Raw genomic sequence first — 27,696 nt, 5'->3', positions numbered from 1 at the left:
GGGAGCTCCGGAAGCAACCAAGGAACAGGAAGGAGGCAGAAGGCAGGCCCAGACACAGGTGTGTGACTCACTTTCCGCTGCAGTTCCCAGTTAGCAGCGGCAGATGAAGGGTTAGAGAAGCCCTGCCTGTAGGCTCTGCTGGGTGGGCACAAGGCCAGGAAGCCAGCTCCTTGGGTGGGGCCCCAACTCCGAGGTCACCAAGAACATTCACACCCAGCTGGGACACGCCCTCTCTCTCTGTCTCTCTCTCTCTCTCTCTGCACATCAGCTCAACCAGCAACACCGGGCTGGTCCATCTAATGCAGAGCCCCTCTGGGAGGAAGGGCCGGGCCTGGGCTGGTAGAGAAGGGAGGAACTGGGTTCCTGGTCTGAGAGGGGAGATGGGCCCTGACCTAGGGAGGGCTCAGCCCTGTTTCAGGAGCCTGAGCTTCAGTGGGTGCCGCCCCAATCCAGCGAGCCCCACGATGCACGATGCTAGAAAATGCCCAAAGCTGCTTTCAGAAGATACCCGTCTGAGAGGACGCACAGCCAGTCTTGCCCACAGGAAGCACCACGGTCCAATGGGTGTGACAACCTGCCCACAAGTGCCCCCAGCCAGGGAGGAGACAGCCTGCCCTCAGGGATGCCCAGTCTGTTAGGAAAGAGAAAATTCTGCCTCCTGAAGCCAGTCCCGTGTGAGAGGAGATGCAGCATCCCGGCTCTCCTGACCCCCAGTCTGAGAGGGAAGATAGATCCTTGCTCTAGGGAGCACCTAGTCTGGCCATGGCAAAGCACCAGAGTTCTGTCAAAGCCTAGGACTGTGCCCGGGCTCCGACTGCACACTCTGCACTGAGAGCTACTCCTTATCTCCACCTCCATCTCCCACCCCACCTCCCCGAAATATCAGATTGGGCTGAGCAGGAAGCAGAGGTGTCAGGCCACAGAGAGAAGCAAACTGGGCCCTGGCATAGGTGGACATTCTCAAATACCAACTCTAAGAATCTACGAGACCGGGCTCGCTGGAGCCCGCTCGGAGCCTCAGCGTCCTGGGTCAGTAACAGCCTCACATACTCCCTCTGTTAGACCAGGCACGACACCTGGGCACATAATAGGAACTCGGTAAGTGAAAAGCACTTTATTTACCCAAGTTCCTGCCTGGTGTCCCAGAACTGGAAGTCAAATCCTTTCTCCACATCAGACTCAGTCGGAGAACTTGTTTAAAAATGAAGGTTTAAAACAAAAGCAGGTTCTCAGATTCTACTTCAAGAGAGACTCTGAATCAGCAGTGCTAGTCATGGGGCCGAGGAAATGAACTTTTAACAAGCACTCAGGTGATTCCAATGTAGGAAGTCCATGTTGCAGAGCAGGCTTGGAGGGAGCCAGGGACTGGGCAAGGAGAGCCCCATTATGTAAGAGCTCTTTCTCACCATGCTTACCTGCTCTGAGACACACGTATAGGGCGAGGATTCTGGCATCTGTGGCAGAACCCAAGCTCTCCCCACCCCCTACCTCCCGAGGGACTGGCTGTCCCTGCCTGACATTCCAGTGCTGGTGGGCTTAACCTGGGAGCTCGTTAAAGATCCAGCTGTCTGTCTCCTCCAGCCTGAATCCTGAATCAGAATCTTCAGGGAGACCAGAGAATGTTTTTTGTGGGTTTTTTTTAAAATATTTATTTTTTATTTATTTATTTATTTTGGCTGTGCCGGGTCTTAGTTGTGGCATGGTGGGATCTTCATTGTGGCACGCGGGCTTCTTAGTTGCGGCATGCATGTGGGATCTAGTTCTCCGACCAGGGATCAAACCCAGGCCCCCTGCGTTGGGATCCCGGAGTCTTCCCCACTGGACCCCCAGGGAAGGCCCGAGAATGTTTTTTAACACGTTTCCCAGGCGTCCTCCATTTTCTGCTCTTCCACCCAATCCTGGAGCAGGGAGCACCCTGCCGGAGGAGGGGACGGAGAGGAGTACCCACTGTGCACGCCGCTGTGCTGGGCAGAGGGTTCCCTGATCTCCTTAACCCTCAGGGCAACAGATTTAAGAGATGATGGAAGCTGAGGCTCAGAGAAGTTTCAAGACTCCAGTCTACCTGACGCCAAACACAGGTCTGTCGCCTCCACTTGCAAGGTTTGTTCTTTCTACAATAAACAGAATCTCACTTGAGTTCACGGAACAGGGACAGAGGAGCTATTTTTACCCTCATTGTACTAAAGAAGAGGAAGCTAAAGCCCAGAGAGGCAAAATGACTGGCCGGGATTACAAAGCCAGTCAGGGGCAGAGCAGGCGCTTAGCAAGGTGACTCCGAGGCCCTTCTGAGCTCTTTCCTCAGGGCCGCCGGACGTCCCCACTATTCCCAAATCAAATCATGAGGAGCATGGATGACCTCCAGCAAGGGGACAGATGAAACAGACGTGCTAGGATGAATGCAGAGACCAGCCACGGGGGTGGGATGTCTGGACTGATGCTCTTGGTGGTTACACCTCGTTTTAAAGGGACAGTTCTCACTTGACACGTGAGGAAGCTGAGGCCTAAATGCCCGGCTGCTACCCATACCCATCTGGCTCAGCCCATGGTAGCCCACAGGCAGCAATGAGCTGCTCACTGGGAGGTGTGAGAGTGCTGGGGTGGGCCCCATTATTCACAGCAAACCACAGGAAGAGGAGTAGAGTGGCTCATCCAGCCTTCCACTCTTTCTGGGCCCTGGCGCGCCTCCAGCCAGCCTTCCCTGCCCAAGGAGCCCTTTAACCTTGAAGGGGATGAACCAGCCGCCACGGAGACACCCTGGAGGCGTCTTGAGCAACGCAGCCGGTTCAATGCCCAACATACACCGCACACCTCTCTCGCGGGCTAGGTCATTGCTGAAAAGATGGCTCTGAGCAGGGTTATGGGAATGGGCTGGGACCACTGCTGACTTTCCAAGTGCGTCTGTGGCTATCGTGTTCTAGAAAGGAAACGGAAAGGCGTTAAGCCGTCTGGGAAAAGGGGATGTCATGGCTGAAACCCAAATTCCTTATTATGACTTTCTCATCTCCCTGGTCTCACCTCACCCCACTTCTCTGCTCCAGGCGTGACAAAGGGTGTTCAGTTCCAAGAATGTGCTATGCTCTTACTTCCAGGTCTTTGCACACACTGTTCCCTCTGATGGAAGCATCTTCCCCTCAAGTCCTACCTCACCTATGCCGGGCAATCTCCCTTTCTTCCTTCCTTCCTTGCCAACAAGACTTTACTGGAAACAGCTGGTGTCCAGTCCCAAGGGGCAAGTCCTGGTCGAGGGCCTGCCCATTCTCCTTTGCTGTTTTCCCAAATTTCCAGTTAGAGGTGGCCACGTCACGCATTTTGGGGCCAATGACACCTTTGGGGAAAAGTTTTGCTTCATGGATGACTTCTGCTTGGCAATTGATATGGGGTGTGGTGCAGTCACCACCTTCTGTGACTCTACACCTGGAAGATGACAAGCCCTGCTGAGAGGAGGGAGGAGAAGCTGAGTAAGAGCCTGGTTCCTTGGTGGCACTGTTGAGGTCATGAACAACACCTGAAACTGCCTGCCGCCAGACTTATATGAGAAAATAGGCCCATTTGTTTACGCTAGTTATTCCCTGCAGCTGAAAACATACGACTCTGAAAAGGTTACTTCCTCCAGGAAACACTCGCTGGCTGCTAAGAACAGGATCAAAGGCCCCGTGGACACATCGTGCCTCTCATGATCTTTGCGCCGGTTCACGATCCACACGCCCCGGTAGGATGCGGTCGGCAGCAGGGACCCGTGGTGTTCACCACTTTATCCCAAAGCCAGTGTATTTGTTGAGTGCCTAAGCATACCAGTAGCTGATCACTGGTACAACCTCCTGGAGGACAAAGACAGGGCCTGGACCTCACGAGCTTACAGAGCTCTAAGGAAGGGGTGGGTGTGTACACACACACCCTGGAGTGAGGTGGGCGGCACCCCCCCCCCCACAGGATGATCAGCATTCCCTCAGGACAGGTGTCATTCCGCGGGTGACTAAACAGTTCCCTCTCTCTGCCTCGGTCAGGCTTTAGATAGAACCCCTCCCACCCACCCCCAGTGGTCTAATCATCTGCAGTTTGGACTCGCTTAGCTGCACTGGGAAGGACAGTAAGACACCCAAGCTTCTGTCCCCTCCCATAGAGAAGCAAGTCAAAGTTGCAGGATCTTCTGATACAAGACATTGTACCTCTGTGATTACTGGACATCGTTACTCATCTACAAGACAATGCAAGAGTCTGGCTTCAAGTCAGCCAGGTTCTCCTGTCTTCACATTTTAGGTGTCACCTTTCTATTTTTCACCTTATGTCCCTCCCAAGGGCTGGTCCTGTCTCTCACAGCCAGCACAACACTGGAGTACATACCGTAAGCAGGATGTTTCCATACATTATTTCATTTAATCCGCAAAATAATCAGTATTTTCATTTTGCACAGGAATAATCCTGGCAACACCCACTGAGCACTATGCTAGCTACCTTACATACGCCGTACCTAATCCTCCCTGAAAGCTGCCAGCGATCTATATTCCCATTGGCGGATGAAGAAATTAAGGTTCAGCAAGCAAGGGGTCAGAAGCCAGGTCCAAGCAACTCCAAAGCATTTTGTGGATGAGCCAAGCCCGACAAGAGACTCACCCATGGAAAACTACCTGAGCAACAGTACACCAGTGGTTCGGGTATAAAAATTTATTACACATACAGAATATTACCACTAACAAACGCAGACAGGCTAGGACACAATGGTACTGGAGGGAGGATGGCTAGCTCTTTGGAAAGTGAACAGGTTTGGGTGGCTTGGAGCCTCATGCCACACGGATTGGCCAGTCAGACGGGAAAGCACATGCCGACCACCACAGGAAGTCAGGGCATCGAGTGACTGCTCTGTGTGTCGAATGCCTTCCCATCTGATCTGGGGCTTCGAAGGATGCCACATCCAGAAGCAAGCAACTGAAGGAAAGGGGCTTCCTAAGGTGGCCCAGGCTTGTCTCTGAAGTCACGGCAACACCATTTTAAGCAATATGTTTAATTGGATGATTTCCACAAACTATACACGAAGTTTCTAACCATCACAATTCAGTGAAGTACAAAACATTAAGTTACAGGCTGTGGGAAGAGAAGGCAGCACCAAGGGTGGCACCTTCCAGATCCCGGTTGGTCTAGGGGGAGGGGGAGGTTTCTTTTTAAACCGAGCCCCTCATTTCAATGTACAAAAGAATTACTCTGATCGATATTAAATTGTATTGAAAACAAAATGGACTAAAAAGCAAATACTACTCTATGTTGGGGTGAAAATGGGAGGAAAGAATGAGTCCTTCAAAGCAGGAGGGGAGACAGGTGAGGGAAGGTTCTGTGGCTGTGACCCCAGGTGGTCACTCACGTTGCTCCATTTTTACTTTTGGTGGTCTCAGGAAGGTCCTGTTCTTCTTCTCTTTCTTTCCTTTTGTATTTGCTTGGAAGTTTCGCCAGCTGTCCACACGACCATCTCGACTTTCCTAAGCACAGAAGAGGTCTGAGGTGAGGAAACCCGTTAGGGAAAGGAAGGGCCTGCTCTGCCATCCCCCTTGTAGCCCAGCTCGGCCCAGCCCAGTCCTCTGGAATACTCCAAGAGTAGAACAGAGCAAGAGCTTTTCTGCCCCTTCCATGGGCCCAGGAAACGGTCATACCACCCACCACCCCTAGAAGGCAGGATAAGCCACAGGCTGGAAAGGAGGATGAGACAAATAATACTCATCACAACAAAGCCATCGTTTGCTGGGAACCTCTGGGCTAGACGCTTACTGCACGCTATTTCTAACCCTCACAAAAAGCTGTGGTGTGTCGTGCCACTGGTATTTCACAAACGAAGACGCCAGGGCTCACAGGTTGCACCCTTTCCTCAAAGCCAGCTGGCTTGCCAGCAGTACAGCCGCTCTCTCCCCCGCACCTTCCTTCTGCCCCTTAAAACCTGGACGGAGGCGTAAAGCCAGCACAATGCCTGGCCAGCTGTGCGGGGAGAACCACTGGGACCCCTCCTCCTCACCGAGGGGCCTACTCATTTTCTCTCTGTGCATTCACTCAGTGGGACAGAAACAAAGCCATCAACGCTGGTTAGCCAATCCCTACCCTGAGTCCTAAATCTTACAGAAGATAAGACCAAACGTTGCTCAATTCAGGAAACTGGCTGAGCCCCCGAACGCTATAACCAGGATGTCAAAGAGGAATCAAGCCTTAAGTCTCTCTGCAGGCAGGACACCAGGGTTACAAGAACCTCGGTTTCTACTAACAGACCTCTAAATAGGGCGCTACTCCACGTTTACCCCCTAAATTAGAGATGTAAACCATTGCCCCCGAGCCCACTTGGCAGCTGTGCCTATCATGCCCTTGCCAAGCGACGGCGCGCAGAGGCGGCTGAGCCAGGACTCAGTCCCCAAAGCCCCCGCTCTTCCCCACATAAGCCATTTCCCCGACTGTCCACCCCAGTCAGTCCTGGGAATGCCCAGGAATCAAGCTTCTATGCTGGGAAGTTTTCTTACTCTGGAAGAAGAGTCCCTGGAATAAGTTTCCCTTGGAAACTTACCTCAAAATTTTTCTGCCACTCCCTTTCTCGTTTGGCTTTTTCTTGAGCTTCAATCTCTTCTTCCCTTTGTCGCTTCCTAGGAGGAAAACCAGGCCGTAGGATTTATATGATACTTGGAGGCTGTGTTAACCATACAAGTCAGGCATTTCCCCGCAGAAGCAAGCATATAAAGTAAACCAATTCCCTAGAGTTCTCCAAAGATGGCTGTCTGGAAAGGGCTCAAAGCACTGCACAAAGGTCATTCTAAAACATGCAGATGGGCAAGATACAGATACCCCCGTCACAGAGAGAGACAGACAAGGTCGTCAAAGCCCAGCCAACACTAATCGGAGGCTCCAGGCCCAGTCCCTGCCATCTCAAGAACCCAGGCCACCTTCCTTCAGTAGAGTGACCATTACAATAGCAGAGGTTCTTGTTCAAGAGGATCTCTGGACAAAACCCTATCCTAAAACAAGGCCATTTCACACAACCCCAACGAGCAACACCTAGTTATTGCTAAACACCAATCAACAGTACAAAATATATAAACTAAATTAACCTCAAGATTTCTCATGAGCAAAGGAAATCATACTTTCCGGAAATAAATATACTGTAAGTGATTACACTGTACAACACTACATACTCACCAAAGCTGCAGCCACTAGTCAGCTCTGGCCTGAATAACTGCCTACTTCACCCCGGGAAATCAGGAAGAAAACACACAGCACTCTTGATTATAAACTCCCTAAGGACAGGCCTATTCAATATTTCCCAAAAGTCAGAGAGAATTCCTTCCTTACCCTAGTGATTCAAAAGTCTGGCTGTTTCAGATAACTCTTTTAGACAGTCTCTTAAACGATGTACTGTAACATAATTCCTTCATCAGGAAAATCTCCGAAGACCATCTTGGTTAATCTAGGTATTCAGACACGGCTTAAACAAATATACTAATATATACCTTTCATGCATCTCTTTGGCTTCTCTCTCTTTCCTTTTAATTTCCAGCTCAGCAAAGAGTTTCATGGTCTGTTTGTATACTGCTTGTTTGAACTACAAAAAAATTAAGAAGAAAAGCAAAGTAAATATTTTACCAGCAATTTGAATCAAATATTTTTCGATGGAGCCCAGGACAAAAGCAGATTAGACCAACAAGGAAAAAAGACTCTCCAGAGAGAACCACTTCAGGATGCTGGCTCTCTCGTGGGAGATAAATAACACATCCTCCTATGAGTTCTTTCCACTTTCACCATTCAGATGATACAGAGGAGCCTCGTTCTGGTAAAAAGCACCAATAAGAGAAAAAAAAAATGTTTACCCACTTATCACAACCATTGAAATTTTGGAGGGCCCTTTCCTCCAAAGAACTTCCAAAATTAACTTTCTTTCTTTTGACGCATATTTTATAATTACTCTGAGCAAGGCACCAAGCGAGGTACTGGAGATATGCAGACGCTATCAGACTAGTCTCAGGGGTCTCCCGACTGTGGCAGAGCTACTAGTTGTCCCCTATCCTCACCCCATGACGTGTTCTACCTTCTTGTACACTCCCTTATCTTAAAGCACATGGCCAGCCAGCACAAAAGCCTGTATCTCCCAGGCTTCTCTGTAGCTAGGCGCGGCCATGTAACTTGTTTTAGCTAATGAGCTATAAGGAAAAGTGATGTAGCAACTTTCTGGAGTGTTCTTAGAGGGAGCACACTTATCCCTCCTGCCCTATTCCTCTATCCTGCTGTTTGTACATGGGTGAGGTGATGACACACCCTGGACTGTGAGAATGGAGGCAACACACTTGTTGGCAGAGCCACAGAAAGGAGGACACTGAGTCCTTGAGTGACACGCAGTCCAGCAGCCATCTTCCCAAAGACTACTACACAGGAGAGAAAAAAGTCACTGACTTGTTCAAACCACTGTCATTTGGGGTCTCAGTTGTATGCAGCTGAGCTTATATTCTGACTCTTATGTTGGCAGAAACAGGTAACACAGCATTAGATAGAAAACAAAACTCTTATCTTTAAAACTTTTTCCCCCAATATAAAGTATTTTAAATATACAAAGAAATATAAAAAATAACCCATCATGCAGATTTCATACGATTTATATCCTAAAATCAGAGACACTGGAGCAAGGGTGATATATGGAAAAAAGGGGAAGTAAAGGAATCCCCAAATTACTGTCACTTCTCTTTAACACTGTTACCTGCCAGGCACTGCTCAATGACAGCAATGCTGACAAACCCCAGCCCCTAATAAGGACAAACATCAAAGAGGTGAAGGAATCTATAATGAATATTTCAATATTTTTAAAAGCTCCTGGATGGACGGTTTCTGGTGATTTTAATATTTTATATTTTTCTGCTTTTTCCAAATTTTCTACCATTAGCATGTGTTCCTGTATAAGCAGGAAAAAAAGACAACTAAAAAAAGTTAAGGTTCTTAACAACTTAGGAGGAGCAAGGAATATTTATAAGAGGGTCTTCAGAAAAGACTAAAAAGGATAATTAAAGGGAAGGGAAAGTAGGGCTGAGGAGAAAAAAACTAAAATACTGGAATGGAGTAAACCCCAGACAAGTGGCTAGTGGAAAAGATGGCCTAACAGTTCTCAAGCAGTGTTACGAAACAGAATAGGGGACCAGTTGCTGTTAGTAAAATCACTGATGGAAGAAGTTGATAGGAAGTTTCCCTAGTAAGACAGCCGCTCCTCCGTAAATCTTTTCAAATAAGCATATGGATTAAGTTATTTATTGACCTAACTTGAGGCAAGATTAAGATGGCTTAAAATTTTTCAGGCTAGTGAGGCAATCAGACACAAATATATAAGTAGAATCTCTCTCTTAACCAATCTCCACTGAAGAACCCATGGGATTAACAGACGCTCGGGGACTTCCTTGGTGGTGCAGTGGTTAAAATCCACATTCCCAATGCAGGGGGCCCAGGTTCAATCCCAGGGAACTAGATCCCACATGCATGCCACAACTAAGGAGGCCACAAACCGCAACGAAGACCTGGCACAACCAAATAAAAATTTAAAAAAACAACAACAACAACAGATGCTCGCCATTTCCCTGGAAGCACATTATTACCTGCAGCACAATGGGTACCCGTGGCTGTAGACAGCTGTTTACCAAGAGTCATTTGTGGTTGCTCCCAAAGCTGTCTATCCCAGTTGCAATTACTACTGTACTTATGTGATTTAAACCTTACAGAAATTGATGAGTGTGGTTATAAAAATAAATGCTTGTTGGTTCTTTTAAAACTAAGTGGAGGGCTTCCCTGGAGGCACAGTGGTTGAGAGTCCGCCTGCCGATGCAGGGGACGCGGGTTCATGCCCCGGTCCGGGAAGATCCCACATGCCGCGGAGCGGCTGGCCCCATGAGCCATGGCCGCTGGGCCTGCGCGTTCAGAGCCTGTGCTCTGCAACGGGAGAGGCCACAACAGTGAGAGGCCCGCGTACCACACACACACACACAAAAAAAAACTAAGTGGAATGCTTTAGAAAGAGTCAAACACAAGTCCCTAAAAATAACTGCTGTTGAATTAGGTACAGGTGAGACATCTGGAAAAGACTGAAAAAAACAATCTAGGATTCTGCTCTTGCTTTGGTTCACAGGTACCTAAGTTTTCAATGTTCTTCAAAAGAAATTAAAAGCAGAAACTATGGATAATGCTCTGTGTGTTTTATAAAATAAAGTCAACTGCAAACTCCAATGAGCAGACAAACCCTCAAAGGAAAGGCCATAGCCCTATGTCCAAAAAAACATGGATCTTTCAAAAAGGAGAATGAATATACATTTTAATATTTTAAGTGAAAATGTTTCTAGCATGTATGTAACATTCCTTAAGCTTCCCTCTCTTTAACCCACCAATCAGTGAACCCATCCACACAAGATGAGGTGGTTTTTCCCATATTTAACTTACCAGTTCAGGATCATCCTCCTCCACATTTGTAGGCTTTCCTTCCTTCTTTAATTGCTTTTTTCGCTCTTTCACCTAAAAAGAATTTTTTTCCATCAAAAAGTGAGCACTCATACTTTGAGAATATCCATTAAGCTGCACACATAGAATATGTGCATTTTTCTACAGGTATAACAAAAAGTTTACATTGAAAAAAGATGAGCCACTCCCCTCCCCTCCAAAACAGCAACGCAATCAAAGAAAACTAGGAACCAGGGGTCCTTTCTCTAACCTCATCTAAAATCTAACACAAGGGGACCAGCTGGGGAGTTGTCCCCAACTTATCAGATCCTAGGCCAGATCCAAAGAGCCTCTGATACATTGAACAGATTATGCATTTACCTTTCATGGCTTGTGGTTATGTGTTTATAGCAAAAAAAAAAAGCACATTTGTCAAGTTTTAAAGAAGCTACAGAATTTGCAGCATCAAATATGATTGTTTTCTGGCATTTCTACAATGTCATTCTGGATAATTTTTACTGTGAAACCTCCTTAAACCAACGATCTTCACAACACATTAACTGATGTTTTCATCACTTTGGCCACCATTGAGATTCCCCCCCCAAAATAAATATATCCATTCACAAAAGAATGGCATTACTCCATTAAATTACCATTCAGTCCGGCAAAAAGCCAAGTGCCTTCCAAGCTCAGAAAGGCCCTACTGCCACCCTGTGGTCAGAAAGCCTGAGGGTGGCCCCTCTACAGGCAAAATACAGAGGAAGGGTAACTATCACAATAATTCAGGAACAAACTGTCAGGTTCTTTTCTGGTTTCTACCAGAATTTGGCCCTCAAATTCAAACACATGACCATCAAGACACAGTTATGGCAGTGTGTCTCTTCTTTTTACTCATGTCCCTCATCTAAATTGGCCTCATTACTATTATTGGTTATATCGTTGTTACAGATTCCAAAGCTCTTCAAAGAAAAGGTCATATCCATATTCACTCCCAATTGAAACTGCTCTTATAAAACAGCCTCAAGATTCTTGCCCTAGCAAGTAAAAATTTTAAAACAAAGACCTTTCTTACCTCAAGGAAGCTATCTTAACATTTTCCACCACTCAGGAGATTTAGGTAATAGAAAAAAATAAAGACAGCTAAAACTCAATTTATTTCAATTGAGTCCTTCCCAACCCTATTATTAATACAGACATGTATCTCATCCTATATTTTTTAAAATATTTACTCATATCCCCTTGCCAGCCTTTCTCAAGCCCTTGCTTCAACCCTTTCACAGAGACAAGAATAAAAGTCCAGGGTCAAGCAGCACCATGGCTGCTCCACTGTTCCACTTTCAGAATGGGGTACTGCGATGAGAGAGCAAGAAAAACCCTCTTTCCACAACAAGGGACTGCTAGGGAAAGAGGTAGGAACAGCGTCCTGGCCACTTACCCTGAGCTCTAGGAGTGAATGCCAGATTCAGGCACGCACTGTTCATGACCACCACAGCAAAGTGGCGGAGACCGCAGGAGCAGTCAGGCCAGTCAGGCATTGCTACGTTAATGTTAACATTTACCCTCCTACGAGGCAAGGTGCCCAAGGCTTACTAATACTTCCTGTAAACACAGCAGCACTATAAATACTTACGGTGTGTTCCACGTATTCTTTTCCTGCCTGAATTACATCCAGGGCCCTCTTCTTTTGTTCCTGATCCAGTAGCAACTTGTAAGCTTTGTCCACAGCTAATGCAAAACATTGAAATTAACTGTTTCTGCAAACACCCTCTCAAAGTCTGAACTATACTCAGGCAGTGTAAATGGACTTGTGCCGTCTAAAAGCATTCCCTACTTTGTTAAATTATTTACTGTTGTTAAACTAATTTAAAAACATACAACTACAGCAATGATTTTCCTTGAGAGCCTTGGAAAAAAATTAAATATATGCTCAAGGTTAAATACACCACATCTAGATTTAACTCAGTGATCAAATTCTTCCAATTATTTTTTATGTTCAAAGGAAAAAAATGATCCTATGCAGTAACAATCTTTGTTGGCACATAAAAGTTTTAACAAACCAAAGTTAAGGTCTATTTCTAAACAGCAACATTCTGCTTTGAATGACAACCTTTCTACTGAAAACCACAGCTTCTTCATGACCAGAAGATAAAACTGTAACATTCTTTTCTTGATCCAGGACTAGGAACAGTTAGTCCCGAGCACTGACAATATGTTACTCAGAAGCAGGTAAATATACAAATACCTTCAAAAGCCTTTTGTGCTCTGTCAGCATCATCTTGATTTTTGTCAGGATGCACCAATATGGATAACTATAATAAGAGAAAAGATAGCTTTGTCAATAAGAGGAACATTTAGTAACTCTTTGCCTGCACTGTGCCTCTTTACAACCAAAAGCTCTTATTAGGGCAAAAACTGCCAGCCAGAAGCATTTTTTAAAAATTAATAAATATCATAAAATGCCCAGAAGTGTTAGTCCTTAATAAAATTCAAGTATCAACAGGTAATTGCACAGATGGAAAACATTTATTTGAGAACAAATGTAAGCCTAGCATTATGAAGATGTTGTGATAATTTGGGAGGGGGAAGGAGACAACAAAAACTACCAAGTGTCTTTTATGTTTCTGAGATATCATCTCTTTCCTAAAAGAACTTCTAATATAGAGCAGTGGCTCTCAGTTCTGGCTGCATTCCAAGCCTGTGCAGATTTTTAGGAATACAGAGGTTTACTTTCCAGCCTGAGACCTTCTGAATCAGTCTCTGGCATCTGTACTTTTTAAACCTCTACTAGACTGGGTATCAGATGATAGTAAGGAATTAGTGTTAATTTGTTAGGTGTGACAAGTAGTTATGCAAGAAAATGTCCTTTTTTTTACTTTGGTGGGATAACTGCTTAAGTACTTAGGGGTGAAGTATCATAGTGTCTGTAATTTACAGTTCTGCCAAAAATACATATATAGTTAATGAAGGGAACTGTTGCATATGGATGGTGAATATATGGGCTTTCATTGCTTTATTCTTTCTTTTTAAAATATAACGAAAATTTCTTATAACAAAAAGTTAAAAAACAAAAACCTCCATAGGTGATCCTTTCAGACAGCCAGGGTTAAGAACCACTGACGTACTATCACCGACAGACAGAAACAGTTTGAACAGAGGGACTGTGCTCGGGGATGACATCAAGTAGGGATCTACTGCTAAATCCAGCATTACTGGAGCCAAAATCCTGGGTTCCAATTTCAACTTCAATCACCTGCTAGCTGTGAGACCTTGAGCAATTCACTTGATCTATCTCCGCCTCAGTTTACTCCTCTCTAAATGGGACAATACTGTATACCTATATCTCACTGGGTTGTTGTAAGGATGAAATGAGATAATCAGTAAAGAACTTCAGCATACTAACACACAATGGCAACAGCTAGCACATGAAGAGGACATACCATAGGCCAAGACCTACTCTAAGTGCTTTAGGTGTGTTGCCTCATTCAAATCCTTATAAAAACCCCAGGGGCAGCCACCATCATTATATGCATTTTACAAATGAGGTAACAGGGCACAGGAAGGTTGAAAGTAACTTGCCAAAGCTCGCACTGCTTGCAAGAGGTACAGCCAAGACAGAAACTCAAGTCATACAGCTCCAGCACCCGCACTCTTAACTATTAGGCTCTATTAATGACTAAATAAGAACTCTTATTGAGTTCTTCGTATAGCTACATAAATAGTCTAAAAGTTTTGACTATGAATTTGAATGACTGCTTATTGAATTGGGAAAGATTTCTAATGCATTACATTAGAAAACTTGAAATTTTAGAAGAAGGGGAAAAAGCTGAATATAAGTGCAGAAAAGAAGTCAGGAAGCAAAAAAGCTATAAAGTTATATAATGGGAAATGACTGAGTAGGCAAAGATAAAAACACCTTGGCTTAATAGCAGATCAGAAGATGATTATGAGTCAGCAATGTGGAGGCAATGACTGTATTGAAAAAGCAAGCATAACACTGGATATTAACAAGTCTGTCATGCAGGAGCTGAGAATTATATTCAGCACTGGTCAGGCCCTATTAAAATATGAAGTATATAAGAGATATAAGTTGAGGAAAGTTAAAAAAAAAGACATGAAATATACAGAAAATCTAATTTGCAAAGACATTACAGGGAGTATGATTATTCAACTCATAGAAGAAAAGGCTGGGGGGCTACTCAGCTGTCAAAACCGGAAGGATGTTTTAAAAGGCTTCTATAAAACTCTGCAGCTTGGGTTATTAAATATTAGAATGGGCAAGAATCAGAGGTTGTGGATCTCTTTTCCTAGAGAACTTTCTGAAAGCACTCTATATTAAACCAGGTATCTTTTGAGTATTCATATAAGTTTGCAAAATATAAAATTATTGAGGAATAGAACTTTAAAAATAAAATCATTTAACACTGTTAAATGAACTTAAAAATAAAACACTGTTATGAATCTCCTAGAAGCCAGGGGATTTGATAAGTATGACTCCATGTAAGCTCTACTACTCTACCTTGTATTTCTCTCCCTTAATTGAGGAACTGGAGAGATTCTATTTGGATGTAAAATTCATCCTATTCACAGGTAAGCTATGGACATTAAATTATTTAAGATTTGTATGTCACCGGAAGTTTTTTTTCAGAGTTACATAGCCTTAAAAAAAAAAAAAAAAAAAAAGATTGGGCTTCCCTAGTGGCGCAGTGGTTGAGAGTCTGCCTGCCGATGCAGGGGATACCGGTTTGTACCCCGGTCCGGGAAGATCCCACATGCCGCAGAGCGGCTGGGCCCGTGAGCCATGGCCGCTGAGCCTGCGCGTCCCAAGCCTGTGCTCCACAACAGGAGAGGCCACAACAGTGAGAGGCCCGCGTACCGCAAAAAAAAAGATTAAACTTTGGCCCAAAAGTCATAATAGAATGCCCTAATAATAACCCTCAAGTCCTAGGAGAATCATGTGCTCAATACATTTTTAAAAGGTTCAAACTCCACCTATTACAGGAATATAGTATCATACCTGCCGAAACCTCTTTTTTATTTCTTCATCTGTCACTTCAGGATCTATCTGAAGAACCTGGAAGAATCAAAATCAAAACTGTAGAAGAGATTAAAAGAATTTATAGATTTAAGAGATGCCCAATAATTATACATTTTATAATCAGCATCTAGAACAGTACTCAGCATTCTATAACAGTACCTGGCATACAGTTCTAAAAAATGTTCAAGAAATATAAATGAGTAAACCAATAACAGAATAATAGCTATAGTGTTTCAGGGCTCTCAAATTAATTCAGTGGTTTCTTTCACTCCATCAGAAAAATAATAAATTACCCTACACCCAGGGACATGTCTACAGACCATGAGAAAAATGTTGCCTTTCTCCTTCATTCATTAAGAAAAATACCCACCCTCTACTTAACCTTTGCAAATGTGGAGAAAGTACAGCAACTCAACATGGAAATAATTAGGCTGGCTACCTGATTTTTTTTTTAATGAGGGAGAACTGTAGATCTTCAAATAAAGCCCCCCCACAGGTGATTTTCACCTCAGTCAAGAAATGTCCACTTGGCTCCACGTTATAATTTACATGGCTCAATAGTTCTCAACCCAGAGTGGAAATCTGAGAGCAACGCCAGGGGTTCACTCTAGGAAAGTCTGATTCCAGCTCAGTAGAACTTAGTAGAATTGGGTACAGCCAAATGACAGCAAAATCTGTAATTTTTGAGCAACACTGTTTTAAAGATAAGTTTTATCATTCTTCTCCAACCCTGGGTATCCTGGAGTTGACATTCGTCATCAAGGATTCTGATTCCCTCACCACAAAAACACACATTCATTCAAACATTTACATAGCAGCTACCACCTGCTGAACATGCTGCTATACACTAGAAATGCAAAGATAAATAAGCAGGGGAAACATTTTTTTAAATTACCATATAATAAGAGTTTTTCAATGACTTTATTATAAGACATACAATTAAACCAGAGGATTTCATAGTGTAGTCCATGGATTCAACATAGCACCTAACATTTATGTACCTAGTACTCAAGGTGTGAAGAAGGTGTGGAAGGGCAGAGGGTAAGAAGGTCTGTTAGAAATTCAGAAGAGCAGGGTATCTTCAGTGTGACTGAATCAGAATCAACATTTCAACAAGATCCCCAGGTGATCTCAATCATATTACAGTTTGAGATGCACTGGTAAGGAATGATGACAGGTCAGAAATAAGTGCACTTGAAGTTAATAGAACTGATGATCAGTTATTAAAGGGGGCAAAGAGGAAAAAAAAAAATAAGAAATCTTGAAAAATACATACCAGGGGCTTCCCTGGTGGTGCAGTGGTTGGGCATCAGCCTGCCAGTGCAGGGGACACGGGTTCGATCTTCCTGGTCCAGGAAGATCCCACATGCCGTAGAGCAACTAAGCCCATGCACCACAACTACTGAGCCTGCGCTCTAGAGCCCGCGAGCCAGAACTACTGAGCCGCATGCCACAACTACTGAAGCCCATGCCCCTAAAGCCTGTGCTCCGCAACAAGAGAAGCCACCGCAATGAGAAGCCCGCGCACTGCAACAAAGAGTAGCCCCAGCTTGCCACAACTAGAGAAAGCCCGTGCACAGCAACAAAGACCCAACGCAGCCAAAAATAAAATAAATTTTAAAAAAAGAAAAATACATACCATAGAAATTAAAACTGAAAAGTAATCTGCCAAGCTTAGTCAGATGTTTAGAGTCTTAGAAAAACTTGACAAGAAGTAATGTCAAGATTAATAGCAAGCTTTCAACACAATCAAACAGCCCACCTATAGCAGCAGTTATTGGTAGGCAATGAAGCTGAATCACCCCTGCATTCAATAGACTTTTGAAGGTTACTACAAGAGCATACCCTTTCTCAAATGTCAGGCATACAATTGGGGTGAGGGAAAAAGAAGAAGAACTTTAAAACAAAGACTTTTCGAGAGTGAGTGCGCTCCATCACACCTTCCCAAGGCAGAAAGGAACCGGGGAAAAGTCACTCAAAAGGAAAAATGCAGCCACATTACAATTTATAGACAAAGGGAGGTAACTGTACATACACAAATATTCAGAGGAGAACCTACCTTTCCTTGGTTCTGGGGAAAAGGAATGAACTAGAGCAAACCAAAGTCCAGCAAACCCAACAAGGTATTCAAAATGAATGTGAAAGGATGGAAATCATCCCACCTTCACACACACACAAAAAGCCTCAATAAAGCTATAGCCTAGAACTAATCATGCCAAATGTAATTCACAAACCTTGACTGGTTCCCAGGTTAAAAAATAAAATAGCTATAATTGAGATTTTTTTTTAGGACAATTGGAGTCATTTGAGTGTGGACTTTACGCCAGATGATGTTGCTGAACTGCAGTAATGTGGTTTTTCCTAGGTGTGGTAATGGTGTTGTGGTTATGTGGAAATGTGTTCTTGTTTTGAGGAGATGCATGCTAAAGTACTTAGGCATGAAGCATCAATGTCTGCAGCTTACTTTCCGATGATTTGGCAAAAATGAAGAGGGTATGTATAAATATACACAAACACACACATCAAAAGTTATTTTTCCAAGGGTCATATCATATGTGTATTGATCACTAGCAACATATATTCACTGAGTGCCTTCAAAGCTAGCTAATCCGACTCCTTTTCTATCATTAAAGAGTTGGAGGTGCCATATGTGGCCATGAAACACAGTGAAGACAATGGGCCTATACCTGCGGCCCAAACCCCTTTGAAGCCAGTTTTATACATTCAGTACAAACTTATGGAGCACCTGGGATTGCTAGATCCTGTGCTCACTACTGTTCTCATAGAATTTAAGGTCCACAAGGGAAGGAACAGACAAGTCACAAATAATTCTTACCAAAATGATAAATACCATATAACCAATATGGCTCTAAGGAAGCACACAGGTCTGTTCAGATTCTTGGAAGATTTTTCTGAACTCCCACTGTGTCTCAGGCTTTGGGGATACTGCAAAGAAAAATCCACAGTCTTGGACCTCAGAGAGTTAATAAATCATCACACAGAAAGAAAAATGCTTGACTGTCGCATTTATATAAGTTCCTGAACTCAAATAAACCGCCACAGTCTCCTTTAGGATCTTCTGCTTGAAAGAGGAATCCAGTCTTAGGTCACAACTGAACTCTCTGACATGTTAATACTGTGTAAGTTCCAGAATCCTGTGAGATAAATACCTTTCTTTCCAATGCGTTAAACAAGATAAACAGAAAACGAAGTCTGTGGTGCTGCCTTCTACGGCTTTAAAGTTAAATAGAAGGCCTTCCCTGGTGGTCCAGTGGTAAAGAATCCACCTCACAATGAAGGGGACACAGGTTCAATCCCTGGTCAAGGAACTAAGATTCCACATGCTGCAGGGCAACTAAGCCCGCGCACCACAACTACTGAGCTCGCGCACCTCAACTAGAGCCCGCGAGCCGCAAACTACAGAGCCCACATGCCCTGGAGACTGTGTGTCACAACTAGAGAGAGAAAACCTGCACTCCACAACTAGAGAGAAGCCCTCGCGGTGCATCCCGCCTGCCGCAAAAATAAATAAGTAAATAATAAAGAAAATCTTTATGAAAAATAAAGTTAAACAGAAAAAAGGAACATGAAAAAGGCGGGACTGAGCAGGCGCACAGGTTCATCTAAGCTTATGGAAGGAAGTAGGTGAGGGCCCTTAACCTAAGAACAATTGTAGAATGCATAAGAAAGATGTTTAGAAAATGGCTTAGGTTAGGAATGCGTCCAAATAGTGAAGTGATGGCAGGAATGGGGGGAAAATGCCCCCTGGATTAGGATTCCCGTAATAAGACCCATCAGAGTCCCTTTTCTACCTGTTGCTCAGGAAGATGGTATATAGGACAACTATTCAGATCTCAATTTTTAGCCAAAAGGACAGCTATTACTGCATCACTTCTCCTTACTAGGAAAAAACCAGTCTGCTTACCTCTGGAGAAAAGTCTGATTCATTTAGATGTTCAGTAGTTGTTGCATGAAAAAACAGAAGTTACTGATTTCCTAAATTGCTAGGAACACCTAATCCTGACTTAGGATCAAAAACCAACTTTGGGGCTTCCCTGGTGGTGCAGTGGTTGAGAGTCCGCCTGTCGATGCGGGGGACACGGGTTCGTGCCCCAGTCCGGGAAGATCCCACATGCCGCAGAGCAGCTGGGCCCGTGAGCCATGGCCGCTGAGCCTGCGCGTCCGGAACCTGTGCTCCGCAACGGGAGAGGCCACAACAGTGAGAGGCCTACAGCTTGGGGCTAAATTAGGAGTTTGGGATTAACAGATACACACTACCAAATATAAAACAGATAAACAACAGCACCTACTATATGGCACAGGGAACTATATTCAACATCTTGTAATAACCTATAATGGAAAAGAATCTGAAAAAGAATACACACACACGTATATAACTGAATCACTTTGCTGTACACCTGAAACTATCACAACATTGTATACCAACTATACTTCAATTTAAAAAAAGACAATGACACCTATCCTATAAAGTAGCTAGCATATTTGTATGAAAGAGAAAAGACAAAAGTTCTAATGGACAGTCAAGGAGTCCTGCTCACTCAAACACAATCTGGCACCTCCCCAAGTCTGTCAACCTTACCATATTTTTTACATATTCAAACACACTTCCAGGGAATTCCCTGGTGGTCCAGTGGTTAGGACTCTGAGCTCTCACTGCCAACCGCCCGGGTTCAATGCCTGGTCAGGGAATAAGACCCCACATGCCATGCAGCGAAAAAAATAAATAAAATTGAAAAACCAACACACTTCCTATAATCAGGACAGGAGCTATGGGGCAGTGAGTTCCACTTCCAGACCACATTAACTGGTAGGACAGTAAAATCCTAGCATCCATACTGGTCCCAACAATCTGTTACTCCTCATCAACAGATCTCCACAGGAAACACTAATTATCTTAAATAAACAGGTAAGTTATATGATCATGTGTCCCCTTTTCACAGTACATACTATCTCAATTTAAAAATATGACTAGGGGGCTTCCCTGGTGGCGCAGTGGTTGAGAATCCGCCTGCCGATGCAGGAGACACGGGTTCGTGCCCTGGTCCGGGAAGATCCCACATGCCGCGGAGCAACTAAGCCCGTGAGCCATGGCCGCTAGGCCTGCGCGTCCGGAGCCTGTGCTCCGCAACGGGAGAGGCCACAACAGTGAGAGGCCCGCATACCGCAAAAAAAAAAAAAAAAAAGATTAAAAAAAAAAATATGACTAGGGACTTCCCTGGTGGTGCAGTGGATAAGACTCCATACTCCCAATGCAGGCGGCCAGGGTTCGATCCCAGGTCTGGGAACTAGATCCCATATGCATGCTGCAACTAAGAGTTTGCATGCCATAACTAAGGAGCCCGCTTGCCTCAACTACAGACCCAGTGTAACCAAGTAAATAAATATTAAAAATATATATATATGACTAAACAGAAAGGACATACCATCAAATTCTTTATCACCTTTCATACATATTATCTCCCCCTACGCCCTCCCCAAAATCATATCTAAATACTCTTTAAGCTTTTCATCTTCCTCTTCCCTTTCAAATATGTTAAGTGGGGCCAGGCGAAGTAGACATGTACTTTGGGTAAGGAGTCAAGATGGCCCAGAGCGGAGTGTCAGAGCCCATCTGGGACAAAGAAGACAGTAACCACACAAGGAGTGTCGGCTAGTCATGTGGTGCTGGAGCCCAAACAGGGTGAGAAGAGCATCCACAGAGGGGTAACTTGATATGAAGTGCCAAAGTGGGTTGAGGAGGGCATCTCCATGGACAGGTGGCCTGCCATAGGGTGTTAGAACCTAAGCAGAGTGAGACTGTCAATATGGGATGGCACAGGGTGCAGGAGCCCAAGCAAGGACATCTCCACAAAGCCAAGCCTAGCATGGGGTGTGGAAGCCTGTGCCTGGTGAGGTGGGTGCCCATGTAGGAGAGCATCCAATGTAACAGGGCAGCTCAACTTGAGGTGCAGGAACCCAATACAACTGGCACAGAGAGTTAGAACATGAGCAGAGTGAAGAGGACCTCCATGCAGGTGGGGACCTGTAGTGTGGAGTCAGAACCCAGTAAAGATGAGGAGGGTGTTCCCAGAGGAAGGCAGCCTGACACAGGGTGTCAAAACCAGAGCAGGGTAGGAAGGAAGCATGCCTGCTTGGTGGGGAGGATGCTGGAGCCCAAGAGGGATGAAGAGAGCTCTTGGGGCTAGAGGGCAGGCACGGGGAGGCAGAGCCAGGTGAGAAACATACCCACACCAAAGGGTGACCTGGCATTGGAGTGTAGAGCTCAGGTGTGGGGAGAAGGGTTTTTGCACAGTGAGGCAACCTGGTGTTGGGGTCAGAGTGAAGCAGGGTGAGGAGGTCATGCACATGAGGGAAGGAATGGCAATGGGAGACACAGATCAGATTCATACAGGAGATCAATTAAGTAAATATCGATATTAAAGGCAGTGGGAGCCAGATTTCTCAGAGAAAGGAACTATGAACATGGAAAGAAAAAAACCCTAGAATAAACCCTGTGATGTTGGATTGAACTTTTATGTAATACGTGTATGTACACACACACACACACACACACACACACACACACACACACACTCCTTAGCTCTGTCTACCAACAGGGTCTGGGAGTAATGACATCCCAATGGCAATGGGTATACCTAGCATCCAAATCTTGATTTCTAAATATCATTCTTCATTAAAAGGAATAAGAACCCTTCAAAGAAATGGTTAATTCCAGTCTGGGTCAGGAAAAGTACAATAGTGCCTAGTAATCAAAGAATGATGAAGACATATCAAAAAGACAGGAAAGGCTTAAAAGTAACATACTGGTCAAATTTGGGACATTTGAGCATCAAAATAAGTAATATCAAATTATAACCCATTGAATAAAATAGGAAACCCCAAGTCTATACTGACAAATGAATAAATTGAAACTTTGATAAGGACAGTATATTCACACATTATCAAAGTACCTCCTCATAAAGTACTTATCAATTACAAAGGGGAAAAAAGTTAACTTCATGAAGAAACCTAGTAGGCACCTCTTTAAGTGATCAAGTAATATCATTAATAACAGAATAAATCAAAATCATGTACCACTTTACAGGTTACAAAGAGAAAAATGCAGTACCACTTCTATGCTATTCCTGTCAACATTGCATAAACTGAATCTAATGTGATGAAACATCAAACAAACTCAAGTTGAGAAAGACGCTACAAAATAACTGGCCTGTAATCTTCAGAAATGCAAAGGTCATGAAAGTCAAGGAAAGCTGAGGAACTTGTTCCAGACTGAGGGAGAGTAATGAGACATGACAACTAAACGTAACAGAGATTCCAGATTGGATCCTTTTGCTGTAAAGGACACCACTGAAACAATTAGCTAGTTTGAATGGGGTCTGAGGATCACATAGTAAAATAAATGCATCAACATTTATTTCCTAAAAACAAAACAAAACAAAACACATTTATTTCCTAGTTTTGATTGTTATATTGTGGTTCAGTAGCAAATGTTGTTCATTGGAAAATACACTAAAGTATTTCAGGGAGATGGGGTGTCATATTGACAACTTACTTGCAACCTTCCTGCAAATCTGAGATTGTTTTAAAATGAAAAATATTCTTGGAAAACTATTCTTCAAAAAAACAGAAACAATTGGTGAATCTTGAAAATATAATTACTAAGTGAAATAAGCCAGACATAAACAGACAAACATTGTATGAGGCACCTGGAATAGGCATTCATAGACAAAAAGCAGAATAGAGCTTACCAGGGGTTGGGGGTAGGAAGACTGGAAAGTTATTGTTTTACGGGTTGGAAGTTTCAGTTTGGAATGATGAAAAACTTCTAGAAATGGAGAGGGATGATGATTGCACAAAACTGTGGATGTACTTAATGCCACTTAACTGTATGCCTATAAATGGTTGAATGGTTAATTTTATGTTATGTATACTTTACCACCATAAAATGAAGTGGAGAAAAGGGTTTTTTTTATAAGTGCTCAATAAGTGTTTTTTATAAGATGTAACAACATTCATTTCAAAGTTATTTATAATTGTGACCATTAGAAACTAGTTTAATTATCTTACAATAAAGGAATTGTTGAAATAATAATAGTTTATGTAACAATATAGCATTTAAAATAGCACGGTAAGACGCAGGAGGGAAGAGATATGGGAACATGTGTATATGTATAACTGATTCACTTTGTTATAAAGCAGAAACTAACACATTACTGTAAAGCAATTATACTCCAATAAAGATGTTAAAAAATATATAGCATGGGAACAGATAATTAATAAGAACCTGCTGTATAAAATAAATAAAATAAAATAAAATTCAAAAAAATAAATTAATTAAATAAAATACATGGGGTTTCCCGGGTGGCGCAGTGGTTTAGAATCCACCTGCCAATTCAGGGAACACGGGTTCGAGCCCTGGTCTGGGAAGATCCCACATGCCTCGGAGCAACTAAGCCTGTGTGCCACAACTACTGAGCCTGCACTCTAGAGCCAGTAAGCCACAACTACTGAAGCCTGCACATCTAGAGCCCGCGCACCACAACAAGAGAAGCCACCACAATGAGAAGCCCGCGCACCCAATGAAGAGTAGCCCCAACTCGCTGCAACTAGAGAAAGCGCACACACAGCAACGAAGACCCAACACAGCCAAAAATTTAAATAAATAAATAAATTATATATTTTTTAAAACTTTAAAAAAATAAAATAAAACATCATGAACTGCATGACCCTCTTTGTTTCTAAACAAAACTAAAAACAGTTGGAGCATAAACAGGTGTTTTCTTAGGTACGATTATACATGATTTTTATTCTTGCTTTTTCTATATTTCTAATTTTTATTAGAAATATGATTTACTTTTATAATCAGGAAACATTTAAAGTTATAAAACTAAGGAAGCTAAAAAGTGTATTTTCTTGTCTATAATCTTGTGAACAATTTTAGGTTGTTAGTTTTTTTTATTGTGGTGAAACAGAAAAGTTTTAACAAACAAATTAAATCAAAGACCCTAAATTTACCAAGGCTAGTTATTCCTTCACATTTGAAAATAAATCCATATATATTTGGGTTACTAAAAGATGACAGCAAGCTCTGCTCACAGTAAACCACTCAAGTTCAACTCCAACTATGCATAGTACAAATTAGGTGTGTGTTCCGAGGTAAGTCTGCCTGCAGCTACGTAAAGCTCCCTATCAAGGGCCACAGCAACATCAGATACCTCACCTCAAATGGGTTCAAATTGAAGTAGGAGGAACCAGGACGAGTCAATCTTTCAATCTGATTTTTGGACGTTAGAACTGAATCTCTCTTCTCTATCTGTTTCACCTAAAATAAAGGGGATAAAAACCTCATTAGCAAAGCTCAGTAATGAACTCTGACTTGTCATCTTAACAAGTTACTCACAGACATGTTCAGTAAACATTCATGTGCGTGTCTACACGTTCAAGGTATTTTGCTAAACACTTTGAGAAATAATTACAACAGCTACCATTTACTGAATTTTAATATAATGTAAAAACTTTACAGGTGTTTATTCCTCTCAACAATCCTATATGGTATGTACCACTATTATCCCCATTTCACAGATAAGAAAACTGAGTTAGATCAACTGACTTGTAACCAGCCAACCTGTAAACCAGATTTTTTCCCAATCACCCAATTTATAAACCAGAATTTTAAGCCCAACAGTTTGACGCCAGAGCAAGGCAGCAAGAAGATTCAAAAATAAATAAGTCACAGCCACTGCCTTCAAAGAGCTTCCCCTCTAATGATGAACGATGTACTTGTGAATGTTCACATTAATTTACAACTTTTTAAGAAAGGAAAACAATTACACTGAAATATACACTAAAAGTGGCACTGAAAAGGTGTGTGGGAGGGAGCTAATAACTCCGCCTTTCTAACTCTAATAGTTAGAAAAATCTGTGACCTGAACACAATGCTAAAGAGAACAAGCACCAGGTAGTCCCAGGAAAACATCCTTGGTGCCACTGTCAGAACTGAAATTTTAGTTGGAACGAATCTCTGGCATGTTATATATAACATCTTTATTTCTATGGCCAAATTGGATTTGGAAAGGATCTCAGTAACATAAAAAGCTAATCCGTTTCAGCATCTTCCCTCTTCACTCTTTTGTAAAATAGCACGCCCCTCCCCCCACTCTCTTCTTCCCAGACTCATTTTTCCTCATAGCACTTATCACTACCTGACAGTATATTGTACATCTATTCATTGTTTATCCTTCTCAATAGAATGAAAGCTCTATGAAGACAAGATTTTTCTCTCTGTTGTTCACCACCATTTCTCCAGGACCTAAACAGTACACTAGACCATATCAGGTGCTCAATAAATATTAGTTAATGATGATTAAAGGGTCCTCCTTTAGACACTTTCTCTCAAACAAACCAGGATTGCTTTTTTTTAACTAAGAAAGAGTAATTAAAACAAGTTCCACTATAACTGCTGAGTACTCATGAGAAGCCAGTAAACTGGTACCAGTGCATTAACACTTTCAAGTGAATTAGACATTTTGAAAGCACAGACTATAAATGGACATACTAATTTGTTTTTAAACTTAATATTTTGGAGAAACTACTATGTAACAAGCACTGTTACAACTACCAGAGATAAAAGATGAATGTGACATAGTGCTTAACTCTCAGTAACTCACAGCCCGGTGGGGAGAACTCCATTCCTCAAATCCATGCCAACCTAAAGAGGTCCACTTTCAACCTTGTTTTAACTCTTACAAAGATGCTTCTGCTTTATATTTCATGAAACTTTCTTATACATTAAACCCTTTAACCCTCATTAAAACTCTTGTTTTAATATTAACTTTCATTCTATAAACGTGGAAATTGAGGTTTGCAAAATCAATGGCTTGAAAGAATTCTGTGACAGTCACGTTAACTGCCTTGCACGAATCCAATCCGAGGTCCTCTGACTCCAAAAGCCATTCTTTCCTTCATTTATTCATTCATTCGTTTACTCAACAAATATTTATTAAACAACTACTACGTACTACGCGCTGGAGATGTGGTAGTAAACGAGGCTCACACCAAACTTACTCCCTCCCAACATGATACCGAGCTGTCATCTGCTCTAAGACCCAGCACAAATTATTTCACCTCCCTAAACCTCAGAGGTTTGTCATCTGTAAAAGGGAGATAATGCCTACGCAGCAAAATGCACAGTGCCTAGCGTTCGCTAATGGCAGAAATAACTACCAGGAAAACTCACTACAGATTTAAACTAACAGTAGAGAGTGCTTCCGTTGAGAATAAAAACGGGGCCAAGCCGGTTAAGTCGCCCCCAGGAAGGCCCAGCCTCCCAGCCGCTGCCAGCCCCCGACTACGCGGACCTGGGGAACTCTGCGCGCGCCCAAGTACTTCGTTGGCCATGATCGCCGCCTCCCCGCAGACGCCGGACCCCCGCCCCTTTCTGTCGTCCAGAGGGATCTCCGCGCCGCAATATCAGGAAGAAACGCACACACACTCCCGAAGCCCCCACCGCCCCAAAGGCCAGACAGGAGGGGCTGCCCAACGGTCCAGGCCAGAAGGACCACTGCCTTCGCCCGCTGGGAGCGTAGGCCCAGCGGGGTCACCCCGTTGCCGCCATCCCTCACTCTGTGTTCACCTCACTGTAGAAGGTCATAAATGCCTCCTCCGTGCTGCCGCCGCCACCCGAAGCCCCGCTCTCTCCTGGAGCCGCCATTTCCCCGGCCCAGCCACCATGTGACTCTTCTGCGCAAGCGCTACCTCACGTCTTCTTACAGGTCAGCCTCTCCCCCTTGTGACTCTTAAAGGGCTCGCAGCCCAGCCAGACACCTCCAATCTAAGTAAACTCTTCTTTAAACTGAGGTTAAATACACGTGACATACAATTAACCATTTTTAAGTGAACAATTCAGTGGCCTTTAGTACATTCACAGTGTTGTGCAACCATCACCTCTATCTAGTTACAGAAGAGTTGCATGGCCCCAAAAGGATACCCGGCACCTAATCAACATTTCATACCCATATTTCCCAACCCCTGGCAACAACCAATCTGTGTATTGTCCCTATGGACTTACTTATTCTGGACATTTCATATAAATGCAGTCATACAACATGTGACCTTTTGTGTCTGGCTTCATTCACTTAACAATGTTTTCCAGGTTCATTCAAGGCATAGCATACATCATTACTTCATTATTTTTTATGGCTTAATCGTATTCCATCACA

General features: G+C 43.4%; 1 protein-coding gene across 1 annotated transcript; it reads right to left on the bottom strand.

Moving 5' to 3' along the window:
* Positions 1-4,647: 4,647 nt before the first annotated feature.
* Positions 4,648-27,373, bottom strand: DNAJC8 (DnaJ heat shock protein family (Hsp40) member C8). Its single transcript, XM_059036741.2, has 9 exons — positions 27,111-27,373; positions 24,699-24,800; positions 15,437-15,493; positions 12,665-12,731; positions 12,053-12,147; positions 10,426-10,497; positions 7,470-7,561; positions 6,533-6,608; positions 4,648-5,468 (listed from the first exon to the last, which is right to left on the bottom strand). Exons 1-9 carry the CDS (start codon positions 27,186-27,188, stop codon positions 5,346-5,348), a joined length of 762 nt encoding a protein of 253 aa, XP_058892724.1. The 5' UTR covers positions 27,189-27,373; the 3' UTR covers positions 4,648-5,345.
* Positions 27,374-27,696: the final 323 nt, after the last annotated feature.

This window comes from Kogia breviceps, chromosome 1 (assembly GCF_026419965.1).
Source record: "Kogia breviceps isolate mKogBre1 chromosome 1, mKogBre1 haplotype 1, whole genome shotgun sequence".
Taxonomy (NCBI): domain Eukaryota; kingdom Metazoa; phylum Chordata; class Mammalia; order Artiodactyla; family Physeteridae; genus Kogia; species Kogia breviceps.
Note: the sequence above shows the minus strand (reverse complement) of the source record. Positions and strands in the feature narration are given on the sequence as shown.